General features: G+C 44.4%; 1 protein-coding gene across 1 annotated transcript in view; it reads left to right on the plus strand.

Annotated features, from left to right (window-relative positions):
* Positions 1-14,192, plus strand: part of pio (zona pellucida domain-containing protein piopio) — a 170,661-nt gene that overhangs the window by 89,261 nt on the left and 67,208 nt on the right. The window contains exon 3 of the mRNA XM_080282295.1: positions 7,230-7,275. Coding sequence (XP_080138421.1) covers positions 7,230-7,275 — 46 coding nt within the window. The remainder of the gene's footprint in view (positions 1-7,229; positions 7,276-14,192) is intronic.

Raw genomic sequence — 14,192 nt, forward strand, 5'->3', positions numbered from 1 at the left:
TAAGAGTGGGAAATGCTGTGAGTGATTGGTTTCCCGTGAGAGTGGGGCTGCGACAGGGATGTGTGATGTCGCCTTGGTTGTTTAATATTTACATGGATGGTGTTGTAAGGGAGGTGAATGCAAGAGTTTTAGGTGGTCTGAGTCTGGTAAATGTTGATGGAGGAGAGTGGTATCTGAAGCAGCTGCTGTTTGCAGATGATACTGCACTGGTGACTGATTCAGAGGAGAAATTGAGACAGTTGGTAGAGGAGTTTGGAAGGGTGTGTGAAAGGAGGAATTGAAAGTAAATGAGAATAAGAGTAAAGTGATGAAGTGTACGAGGTTGATAGATGGTAGGGGGATGAATATAGTTTTGAATGGTGAGTTGCTTGAGGAGGTAGATTGTTTTAAATATCTAGGGTCACATGTTGCTGTGGATGGAAGAATAGATGCAGAAGTGAAGTTTAGAATAAATGAAGTAGGAAAGGTGCTGGGAGGAATGAAAAAAGTGTTTAAATGTCGTTCGCTTAGAATGGATGTAAAGAGAAGGCTGTATGAGGGTGTTGTGGTACCGACTGCGTTATATGGGGCTGAAACATGGAATATGGGTGTAGCAGAGAGGAAAAGTTTGAATGTAATGGAGATGAGATGTCTGAGGAGTATGTGTGGAGTGACGCGTATGGATCGAGTGCGAAATGATGAAGTGCGAAGGAGAACTGGAGTTGTTCGGGAGATGGCTGGTAGAGTTGAGCAGAGGGTGTTGCAATGGTTTGGGCATATGGAGAGAATGGATAATGAGCGATTGGTGAAAAAGATAACTAGATCTGATGTGAGAGGTGTAAGACTGAGAGGAAGACCACGAATAGGATGGATGGACAGTGTGAAGAGAGCGCTGGATGCGAGAGGGATGTCTGTTGAGCAAGGAAGAGTGGCTGTGCGTGACAGAAATAAATGGAGAGAAATTGTGAATGAATAAGTGATGACGCAGCCCTGAGGGGATATTCTCCCGCATTTGGTCTGATCAGCTAGTCAGGTCAGGTGCGGGTAAGGGGATGGGTCTGTTATGATGTGGCAGGGGTAAACCAGTTCTGCTGTCGGGCCCTGCTGTGGATGTCACTGCTTGCATTGCGCAGTTGACCCTTGTGCGGTGTGATGCGGTGAAGATCTGTCCGTTCTCCCCTTTGGGGCTAAGATGCGAATGAATGTGTTTGAATGGATGAGTAAATGGAGAGTGAGTCGTCCTGTCTCGGCTACCTCCCTTTCCTTGGGGGAAGCAGCCTAGGTATATAGATAGATAGATATCTCAAACAGTCTTTATCCTCGGCGGGAGAGTGATAATAAACATGAACTCTGCCCCAAGCTGGTGAAGTATGACTGGGGAGGGATGTCTGTAGCGAGAATGATGCATGTGATAGGTGAAGTAATGACGGTGTGTGTGTGTGTGTGTGTGTGTGTGTGTGTGTGTGTGTGTGTGTGTGTGTGTGTCTCATCAGTCGAACCTACAGGGTGCTAACATACCTAAGCACATGAAGGGACAGACTACCAACAAACACCTTTATTATTCCTGTTTGAGATCGTAGAGAGGGTATTGGCAGTGTGTGTGGGCAGTGTTGCATAGTTTCACCTAACCATCCCTTATGCATGCTTCATTCTCTCCTTCCTTCCTTCTTTTCTTCATTCCTTCCTTACATCCTCTCTTCCTTCGTTCATTCATCTTTCATCCTCTTTTTCTCATCCTTCTTTTCCATCTTGCTTGCAGTTCTGCTTTCCTCCTTCCATCCTTTGTATCTTCTCTTTTTTTCCTTCCTTCCTTCTTTCTTTCTTACTTTCCTTCCTTCCTTCCTTCTTTCTTGCTTACTTTCCTTCCTTCCTTCCTTCTTTCTTTCTTACTTTCCTTCCTTCCTTCCTTCTTTCTTTCTTTCTTTCCATCCTTCCTTCTATCAACGTACGTCACAACCTCCCTCTTCCCTTTCGTCCTTCCCACTTTCACCTCTGCTTCCCGTCCCCCAACCTGCTTTCACTCCTCGCCCCTCTCCTGTTCAGCACGCTCCTGTCTACCTCTCGTCTGATACCGGTCCTCTCTCTCTCTATCTCTCTCTCTCTCTCTCTCTCTCTCTCTGCATCTTACTCCTGTTTTCTTCAATTTCGTCTTTTTTTTTTTTTTTTGAGTTTCCTCTTTCCATCTGTATATCTTGTACTTTTTTTTTTGTCTCCTTTCCATCTGTTTGATCATCTTCAAGTTTCTCTCTCTCTCTCTCTCTCTCTCTCTCTCTCTCTCTCTCTTCGGGATCAAATCTCTCTAAGTTTTCATCGTCACTCATCTTCCTTCCTGTCTTCTCGTCTCCTCCTCTCTTCCCAAAGCTCATTCTCCATTAATTCTTCTTCCTTCATATCCACGCATCTCCACTCATATTCCTTCCTTTCCTCTCCCTTCCCTCCTCCTCTCCTCCCACGCATAGGACTATAAAAAGGCTAACAGGGAGGCAATTTAAACGAGCGAAATAAACTCAAGTCAATATCAACTTCTCATTTCCTTTAACCTTCCTTTCCTCTCCCTTCTCAACTCAGCTCACCTCATCTCTTCTCCTCTCTTCCCTTTTTTCTCCTCTTTTTTCTCCTCCTCTCTTCTCTCTTCTCTTTTTTCTTCTTCTCTGTTCTCTTTCCTCCTCTCTTCTCCTCTCAAATACGTGACTGTGCAGGGGAAAGCGAACAAGTGCGCAGGATAACTATAGTGAGAAAAATCAACAACACTTTCTTTCCCTCTCTTCCTTTCTCATCTCTGCTCTTCTTCGGTCTCCCCTGCTCTTCTTCTCTCTCCCCTGCTCTTCTTCTCCCTCCTCTGCTCTTCTTGTCTCTCCTCTGCTCTTCTTCTTCTCTTTCTGCTCTCTTCACTCTCCTCTGCTCTTCTTCTCTCTCCTTTGCTCTTCTTCTCTCTCCTCTGCTCTTCTTCTCTCTCCTTTGCTCTTCTTCTCTCTCCTCTGCTCTTCTTCTCTCTCCTCTGCTCTTCTTCTCTCTCCTCTGCTCTTCTTCTCTCTCCTCTGTTCTTTATTCTTCTCTTAAGTCTCAAGCAGGTGACTAAAGAAGCGCAGAGGAAGTACAGAGGCAGTGGGAATGGGAAAAAGGCGTGGCAATCAGAATGTAGAACCTTTTTTCCTTCCCTCCCATCCTCCCCTCTCCCTTCCCTTCTTATTTTCTCTTCATTTCCATCTCTCCCCTTTCATTTCCTCCTCTCCTCTCCTCTCGTCTCCACTCTCCAGTACGTGAAAGCGAAGAGAGAGGAAGTAGCGAGGAAGTGAAAATGAGGAAGACGCCCCTGAGCCAAAAAATCAACAAATACTTTCCCTCTCCACACCACCTCAAGTATTTGCAGCAACGGCAAGCCAAAAACGCCCCTCGGACGCCTGGCCATAGAGTCCAACATCAGGGGGTCTTTGTCTGTCCTGGGAAATGAACGAGGCGGCTATTTACTGTAATCTGGGAGAGAGAGAGAGAGAGAGAGAGAGAGAGAGAGAGAGAGAGAGAGAGAGAGAGAGAGAGAGAGAGAGAGAGGAAGAGGAGCTTTGAGAAAGAGTGTAATGGTGATGGTGTGTTATAATATACTCGGAGGGAATCTTCTTCCTCTTCCTTCTTCCTCCTCCTCCTCCTCCTCCTCCTCCTACTTCCCTTCTTCTTCTTCCTTTTCCCCTTACTTCTTTTCTTCTTCTTCTTCCTTCTTCTTTTCCTTCCATTTTTTGAGTGGTAAAAAGAAATTTCTTATGGGTTGAGGAGCCGTGTTATTGTTGTTATTGCCATTATTATGATTATGATGAGGATTATCATTATTATCATTACTACTACTACTACTGCTACTACTACTACTACTACTGTTACTACTACTTCTCCTACTCTTATTGCTACTACTACTATTACTACTACTACTACTGTTACTGTTACTGCTACTACACGTATTATTATCACTTCCTGACTCATTCCTTCTCCAAGTCTGAGTCTTCTTTTTCTCCATAGAGTCCTTGTCTGTCCTGAGAGAGAGAGAGAGAGAGAGAGAGAGAGAGAGAGAGAGAGAGAGAGAGAGAGAGAGAGAGAGAGAGGAAGGAATATTTTAATGGTGTGTGGGGGAGGTTGAAGGAAGGAACCATTTGTCTTGTTTTACAGCCTGGGTTTCTCTTCCTTTGTCGAATTCTCTTTTCCTTTTTCTTATTCCCGCCTTAACTCTCACTGTATTGCTGTTGTTTATTTTCTTCCTTTGGTCTGAGCTTTTTCGTTTTCTCCCTCCCGAAAGATGATTTTATTCACCTCAAGAAAGACCTCTCAAGATGAAGGTGTTAATCTTCTGTGCCTAATTCTTCTTTTAAATTATTCTTTTTTAGTTTATCTTTGTTCTCTTTCTACTTCTCCTCCATTCGTTCCTTGCCCCTCCTTCCTCCATTCGTTCCTTGCCCCTCCTCCATCCTTCCTTGCCCCTCCCTCCTCCATTCCTTCTTTCCCTTCTCCCTCCTCCATTTCTTCCTTGCCCCTCCTCCCTCCTCCATTCCTTCCTTTCCCTTCCTCCCTCCATTCCTTCCTTTCCCTTCCTCCCTCCATTCCTTTCTTGCCCCTCCATCCTCCATTCCTTCCTTGACCCTCCCTCCTCCATTCCTTCCTTTCCCTCCTCCCTCCTCCATTTCTTCTTTGCCCCTCCTCCCCCCTTCATTCCTTCCTTGCCCCTCCATCCACCATTCCTTCCTTGCCCCTCCTCCCTCCATTCTTTCCTTGCCCCTTCATCCTCCACTCCTTCCTTACCCCTCCTTCCTCCATTCCTTCCTTGCCCCTCCTCCCTCCATTCCTTCCTTACCCCTCCTCCCCCCTTCATTCTCTTCTCACCCTTCTCCCTCCATTCCTTCCTTGCCCCTCCTCCCTCCTCAGTCCACCTCTCAAACACTGACACTGACGAACAACACCGCCATTAGACATTCCTGTAATCGCCACCAGAGGGATTTACTGAGGCTTCACGGTCACTTAGCTGCATCCGTGACCGCCCCTCCTTCCCTTTGTCCTGGCGTCACGTAAGATGGTGATTTGGGACTCCATTTACAGCGTACTCCCGAAGAATGTGATCTTTGGTGGAGTATCCCCTTCTCCATTTTCTCCAATCCGTTTTCTTTGCGCTTTTTCGTCTGTTCGTTCTATTTCTGTCGCTTCTCTCTCTCTCTTTCTTTCTCTCTCTCTCTCTCTCTCTCTCTCTCTCTCTCCATTACAGCTTCACTTATTTCTTTATTTACTTTAGCTTCTTCCTAATTCACAAACACCATTACTCTTTATTTCATGCTTATTCTCACTCTATCTTTCTGAAGTTGTATGTGTGTTAACGTGGCTGTAAACATATATATGCAGTTGTAATTTGAAAAAAAGTATATAATAATTTTCCTGTTCCTTCTTATATCTGTCGAATGTTGATGTGTAATATATTTTGGTGTAAAGTGGTAGAATTTAGCGCAAATTTAACTTCCTTTTAATCCATTAACTCGAAAAAATCCGGTCACCATCATCATCATCTCAACTTGTTTTTCCCGCATAAGATTTGAATGAGGTAAGGACGAGAGAGAGAGAGAGAGAGAGAGAGAGAGAGAGAGAGAGAGAGAGAGAGAGGAGAAAAGTCGGATTGGGAGATGTAATGAACAGCAGCCCAGTTAAAATGTTCATCTCCACTCATCATCCACGACCCTGGAATCCTGACTGCCCATCACAGGCATAATTTTCTAACCTTACGCGCTTCACAATACCTATCAACAAAAGTCATTCCACCGACAATTATTTTACCTGACCGTACAAAATTCTTCCCACCAGCTTGATTTCCTGTCGTTTCTCTAATCTCATCAGCCCCCATAAATCGCTCTCTCACACACTCATTTACCATATCGTTCCACTTTCTTACTGGCCTACCTCGTCCCCTCCCACCTTCAACCTCACTTAGATACACCTTGTTCACCACCCTACACCCATCTTCTCCAAACCACTCTTTCCTCAACTCCATTAACCACAGACTTCCTTACTCCACATCTTTCACCTATCACATTATTCCTTATCCTATCCACTCCCTGCATCCCTTACACACATCTCAATAAAAAAATTTCCACTGCTTTTAATCCTGACTTTTCATGCCACACCAAAATCTCACACTCATATATTAAGGCACCACAACTCCTTCAAGCACTCCTCCCGTATCCGCCACATCCAGACCTCTGTTTCGTATTAAAGCCTTCATAGCACCAACCACTTTCCTTTTCCGTGTCACTCTACTCTCCATTTCCTTTGCCAATCTAACTTTTTCTCCATCACTGCACCCAGGTACTTATGCTCCCTCACCAGTTTTAGTCTCTCTCCATTCATCATCACATTACGCTGGCAGTCACCTTCTCTCTCAAAAAACAGAGCTATAAAATCTATGATATGTAAGGTCTGTTGCTATACACTCCGAGGACCTTTACACCTCAGCCATCAGTGGGTGCAAAAGTTAGAAGAAATGAGTTTTGTATCACTTTCATTTCCTACTATACTTCGCTTTTGAGGCAGGTATAAGAGATGATGATGATGGTGGTGATGATGGTGATGACGATGATGATGGTGGTGATGATGGTGATGACGATGATGATGGTGGTGATGATGGTGGTGATTTTTTTTCTCAGATGCAATTAAATACTTTCTGATCTGTGGTGGTTAAGCTGAGATGAAGCAGAACTAAAATTACACAGAACTTAACTGAAATGACACAGAACATAACTGAAATGACACAGAACTTAACTGAAATGACAAAGAACATAACTGAAATGACACAGGACTTAACTGAAATGACACAGAACTTAACTGAAATGACACAGAACTTAACTGAAATGACACAGAACTTAACTGAAATTACACAGAACATAACTGAAATTACACAGAACTTAACAGAAATTACGCAGAACTTAACAGAAATTACACAGAACTTAACAGAAATTACACAGAACTTAACTGAAATAACACAGAACTTAACAGAAATTACACAGAACTTAACAGAAATTACACAGAACTTAACTGAAATAACACAGAACTTAACAGAAATTACACAGAACATAACTGAAATGACACAGAACTTAACAGAAATGACACAGAACTTAACTACAGAACCTGGACATCACTAAATTTACAGCAGATGTTACAGCAGATGTCACATAACTTAAATGTAACAAATAATGATGTCACAGCTTCAATGACGTCCTCTTTCTCCCTTCCAGAGCGCCCTCGCCTCCGCCGCCAGCGCTCAGCTCATTCAACGTCCGAGTAAGTACCAATCTTGTTTGTTCTCTCTCTGACTCACACCCGTTTGTACCAGTGCTCTTTTTCTCCCACTCATTTGTACCAGTCATCTTGTTTGTTACCACTCTATCTCACACCCATTTGTACCAGTCATCTTGTTTCCTTCCTCTCTAACTCCCACTCATTTGTACCAATCGAAAAGTCTGGCTGATCTATGGGTACGATTTGTCAGGAGTGGTTGGAAGTCTAGAGAGCTGTTTTACGTACTGACAGCGAAGGGACCCTCTGCGTGTAAAAAAGGAGATTAATTTTATGCTTTGCGATGCAGTGTGATGTTGTATCGTAGTAAAACATGGAGGGCAAAGGAGGAAGGTCACACTGGGTATAGAACAACGTGTACATAATTAAGAAGATGCCTGAACAATGAGAGTTTTATATTCTTTTTACTTGGACGTTGCCTAAAACTGCCATCACTTCATCCTGAATGCTGAAAGGTAACAATAGATTAACACGAGTATGAAGCTAGTCATGAAGAGGTGCTGTTAAATGGATGTAGAGCCATAGTATTGCCTTTTTCTGCCACTTTACCACGTGAAATTTGCCACAAAAGGACTAATATCAGGGCTAGTTTAAGGTAAAAAAATGAGAGTGAAGTGACGAGCACGGGTAGACTGAAATGGTGTAGATACTTTAAAATGTAAGAGGGTACATGAGTGAAGAGCTGGAAAGACTTAAAAACGTGGAGGGGACAGACCCTGGTGGCAGACTAAAGAAAACATAGGACTGGAAGGATGTAAAAAGCACTAAGAAGAAAAATGGCTAAACTCAAGTAAGCATGCAACGCTGTCTTAAATAATGCAATATGTACAGTAAAGGTGACAGGTGCGTGTGGTTAATTATTCTACCTTGAGAAAGCTCTGAATGAAATCACCGCCACCTCCACACAGGCCAACCAACACGTTCATCTTCGCAGGGTAATAGTTCCTGGTAAGTCAGACAAGATCCTATTTCTGATCCCACCTGTACGTTCTATAAATAACCCACATTCTTTGTCGTAATCCTAATGTTTTATCAGTACATTCTTGCAAGCGAACTTATTACAAAATCCACTCTGCATCCCTTGACGTAATCTTCGTGTTTATTCCGTATTAATCTTACAAGGGAACTGATTACAACTTGGTGTATGTGTAGTCAACAAACAGGAGGGCTCTACCAAACACCGTGATGCCGTTGGCCCCACAGCTCGGCGGGCAAAGACAGTGTTTGGCCAGGGCGGTACGTGCATTGTCTACCTTCATTATTTTTGTGCGGCCGCGTCCCGTCAAATATTAACTAGTGTGTTCGAACCCCCGGGGAGGAATGACCACCCGCTCCCTCAGCCACCTGCTGTGTGACGAAGAGGACGCTGGATTTCGGCTCTGGAATTTTCTTGGCGCCCCTTCCTGAGCGATTTATTCTGCACTTTACACCTTAATATCCGCGTGTATGTTATTGATTGAAACTGTGTCGATATTAAGTCTGTATAAATAGCACACAGGAAAGTTTTAAGGTATATGCAAAGTAAGTCGCCAAGGAAGAGCTGCTAGGGAAGCTTCCATGCCATCTTAAATCCACCCTTAAGACTTAATCCTTAATCTTAAGTAGCACAGAAAGCAAGTCTAATTTTTAAACTGCTGTAGAATACATGTGACTGTATTGCTAAGGACATACACGGCCGTAATAAAGAAATAAAACAATAAATAACCTCCCTTACATATTTTTTTTTATAGAACGAGCAAGAAGTACGGGAAGACACTGCTCTTTCCTTACCGCGTCCTTCCTGTAGAAAATAATCTTAGTTACGCCAGGAGAGGAATCGTAAGTATGCGAGTCAACACGGAGGACTGAATGAACTTGTGCCCTGGAGTCCTTTAACCCTATCTCATTGTCCTTACTTTTATCCCTCGTGGGTCGCTGTCCTGCCTACCTACTTCCTTCTTCCTTGTTCTCCCTCGCATGTTCTAGTTCATTGTTCTTTGTTCATGTTCTCCGTCGTCTTTATCCTCTGTTCAGTTTTTTTTCCTCAGTTTGTTCTCCTCACTTTTATCCTTGCATTGTTTGTATTGGCTTCTTCCTCATCGTCTGGTTTAGTTCACTGTACCTTGTTGCTCGTGTGTGTTTCCTTGTCTCTGTCCACACACACACACACACACACACACACACACACACACACACACACACACACACACACACACACACACACACACACACACACACACACACACACACACACACACACACACACACACACACACACACACACACACACACACACACACACACACACACACACACACACACACACACACACACACACACACACACACACACACACACACACACACACACACACACACACACACACACACACACACACACACACACACACACACACACACACACACACACACACACACACACACACACACACACACACACACACACACACACACACACACACACACACACACACACACACACACACACACACACACACACACACACACACACACACACACACACACACACACACACACACACACACACACACACACACACACACACACACACACACACACACACACACACACACACACACACACACACACACACACACACACACACACACACACACACACACACACACACACACACACACACACACACACACACACACACACACACACACACACACACACACACACACACACACACACACACACACACACACACACACACACACACACACACACACACACACACACACACACACACACACACACACACACACACACACACACACACACACACACACACACACACACACACACACACACACACACACACACACACACACACACACACACACACACACACACACACACACACACACACACACACACACACACACACACACACACACACACACACACACACACACACACACACAACCATTTATCTGTACAACTACTCTGTGTTACCTATAATCGGTATTTTTAAGCCTTTTATCTTTATGTCCTTGGTCAACTCAGGAACTGTCCATCTCATCCTGTCCTTCCTTCTTCCTGTGATGAGCCGGAAGTCGTATTTACCTTTGTCCTTGGTTACCTGTTGAGTCTGATTTACACAGATTTTTTTACAGCGTTCCTCTATGTGTTTTTTTCCCCTCTTTTTTTTCCTTCTCTTTCCTTTGCCCTTCTTCTTAACCCCTTCAGTCCGGTGACACATTTTTTAGTTTTATTTCCTGAGGATTTTATTTAGATGAGGAGAGACTTACTGAAAAAGATACACGTATTCTGAATTAATTCCTTCACCACTTGAGGTATTTCCTAAGTTACATAAAATCGTGTAGTCGAAACATGTCTAGAATGAAAAGGACCTCACAATACTGAAGGAGTTAAAAAATAATGAGATTTGTTACATCCAAGATGGTTACGACAGGAGCGATGGTAGTGGTGTTAAGAATACTGGTTGTAGCCTTAATAACAGTGTGTATGACAGTGGCAGGAAGTGGTTGTGGTGATGGCAGTGGTGTTGAGACGAGCAAATACAGTGTAGCAGACAGGAACAAGGGGTGGCTGTGACGTGCTTGGTATCGTGCTGTTTTGATCGTGAGGGCTGAGGCAATGCAGGTTCGAATCTTTCCTACAGGTGTTCAGATCTTTCCCACAGGTGTTTGAATATCTCCCACAGGTGTTCGAATCTCTCCCACAGGTTCGAATCTCTCCTACAGGTGTTCGAATCTCACTTACAGGTGTTTGAATCTCTCCCACAGGTGTTTGAATCTCTCCCACAGGTGTTCGAATATCTCCCACAGGTGTTCGAATATCTCCCACAGGTGTTCGAATCTCTCCTACAGGTGTTCGAATCTCTCCCACAGGTTTGAATCTCTTGCATGGGTTCGAATCTCTCCCACAGGTTTGAATCTCTCCCATAGGTTCAAATCTCTACCCATGGGTTCGAATCTCTCCTTCAGGTTCGAATCTCTCCCATGGTTCGATCTCTCCTGTGGGTTCGACTTTCTCCCATGGGTTTAATCTCTCCCATGGGTTTAATTTCTCCCATGGGTTCGAATCTCTCCCACGGGTTTGAGCTCTCCCACGTCTCCTTAGCTGTCTTCTTCCACATCAGATACCTGCTTGGCCTCAGTGACCAGGCCCCGTATTTATAAAACGTCATAGCGCTAGGATTTTGCCATAAACCTACAAAATGGAGGATTTCTGCCATAAATCCATCATAAGTTGTTGTTTTTCATACGTACTGATGATTCGCCATAAGTTTGCAGTCAACCAAAATCTGATGGTGGAGATGTCTTAAGGCTTTTGAGTTGGCATATAACTAATCATAACAATCAGCATGGCCGAATCACATCAACTTCCCCTGCATCAATCAAAACGTCTCAATGAGTTTATGATGAAGGCCTAGTGCTTATGACAAAAATTATGACTTATTCATAGCTATGATAACTTTTACGTTCAGCTGTTATGACTTTCTTATAAATACGGCCCAGGTTCCTTTGTGTAGGCTACTGGGGCTGGTCGCTGGACTGCAAGCATGAAAAATACAAAAATACAAAAATAATGAGAACATGGGACGAAGGAGTGCTGTCTTATGTTTAGATGCAGGTGTCAACTACACTCATTTTACTCTAAGCTGGCCTAAAAATGCCATTTCTCCGTCTTGAATGATGAGTTGTAAGAGAGGATTAGTACTATAATACGATGCCAGTAACGAAGAAGTGCAAAGGATACAGAGCCATATTGTTAGCTCTGCCACTAATCCACGTGAAATAAGCTTCAAAAGGACGAAAATCTGGGCCAAGTTTAAGTAAAAGGAGTATAGGCAACTAACGAAAAGCCAGCTGATGTGTAAGATGACTGGGCTGCAACGGACCTACCAAACCATGAAGACAAAATCCATCCGGCGACTACTGCGATGAGTGACAGAAGAGGAAGAAACCAGATGATATGAAAAATGTATTGATATGTGGTAACTTGCGTGAAGACAGAGTGAGCTACGTGGCAGACGCAGAAGGGATTACAGACAGGTGTGGTGAATATTGTGATGCTTGGAGGGGTAACAGTAAGCAAGATGTGGTGAGTAATACAAGAAGGGGTGATTTACGTAATGACTAAGCACGAAAGAGTCTAAAAAGTGATGGCAGATAGGCCGAATTTGGAACTGTCAATGCGAAGCTAACTAAGGCGCAGATTTAGCTCGGACAGCAAGGGGGAAGGGGTGCCGGGGCGGGACCATCAGAGGGGAGGTGAAAGTGGCTGGTGAAAAGCTTGGTGTTCGCCCAGTTACAGATCAACAAGAAGCCTACGCCGTATCTGAAAAGTCCATCTATTTTCAAGATTACCAATACTGTGTTCACTGAAATTACATATATGAGGCTTTCTTCTAAAAGCTTTTGTTTACATTTTATCTACAGCAATCCGATGTATCACTAATTTATCGCTATACACAAATAATTGCCTGTAAAATGAGGCTCCAATTTAATCTTTTCAATCCGAGGACGTACTGTATCTTTTATTTTATTCTATCCATAACAAATCATCAGTTCACGAGAGACTCCTCGATGTGAAGGAGTTAAATCTAGAATATTTTGGGAGAAAAAATGTTTGATCGTGAATTCTACCCACGCAAGTGTAAAGGAGAGACTGGGATAGAATGATGATGATGATGATGATGATGAGGAGGAGGAGGAGGAGGAAGAGGAGGAGTGTAAGCAGAGGAGGAGGAGGAGGGGGAGGAGGAGGAGGAGGAGAAGTGTAAGCAGAGGAGGAGGAAGAGGGGAAGTTTAAGCAGAGGAGGAGGAGGAAGAGAAGTGTAAACAAGGGAGGAGGAAGAGATATGTAAGCAGAGGAGGAGGAAAGAGGAGAAGCGTAAACAGAGGAGGACGAAGAGAAGTGTAGGCAGAGGAGAAGGAAGAGGAGAAGTGTAAGCAGAGAAGATGAAAGAGGAGAAGTGTAAGCAGAGGAGGAGGAGGAGGAGGAAGAGGAGGGATGTATTTCATGAAGACGCAGACAGGCAGCTGATATGTAAACGTGGCCACTCTTTCCACTCGGGTAAGCCTGACCAGAGGATGAAAGTGGAGAAAGCTGCCATTCCACTCCACCGACCAAGCCTCACCATCCCTCCTCACACCATCCTTCCCCTTCCTCCACCTCCCACCCATCCCATCCAGCCTCTCTCTCACCCATGTTCATCTACCCATTTCTCACCCCCCACCCATCCATTCCATCTGCCTCAACCCTTACAAACCTACACATCCACCTTCTCCCCACACCCATATCCAGTACCCTCCTGCACCTCTCCACTAGTGTTTCCTCTTGTAGACTTACCCATCCCACCCACCAGCTATCCACCCTCTCAGTCCACCAGCCTAGCCTCATCCCCCTCAGAGACCTAATCCACCACCCACCCACCCTTTCCATCCATCCACACCAACACCCTCTCCCTACTCCCACCCATCCTTACATTTACCTGCGTATATAACCACCAATACTCACCCACCATTCATTTACCCATTTACCCACCAACTGGCCCACTTACCCACCAAACCACTACCTAGTCTACCTGCCCATCTAACCCTATACCTGCGAACCCACCTACCAACCATCCACACCTATATTTACCAACCTGCTTACCTACCAACCCAAATCTTAGTCATAGTCCCCCCTGTAATTTATGGTCTTGAAGGAACTAGAAGAGATGGTGATGTTTGCTTGCCTTCTTACCTTACGTCTTTGCCCCTGCCCTAACCAGAATCCCTTCCAGTTCCTCCCCAACCTTCTTCCCCTCCCCCCACCATCACAACCACATCTTCTCAGCCACCCAGCACCCCCTCCACCACAAACAACCACTTGGCTACCACACTCATGTCACAACCACCACCA

This window comes from Coenobita brevimanus, chromosome 12, assembly GCF_032717465.1.
Source record: "Coenobita brevimanus isolate Jiangsu-jjx chromosome 12, ASM3271746v2, whole genome shotgun sequence".
NCBI lineage: Eukaryota > Metazoa > Arthropoda > Malacostraca > Decapoda > Coenobitidae > Coenobita > Coenobita brevimanus.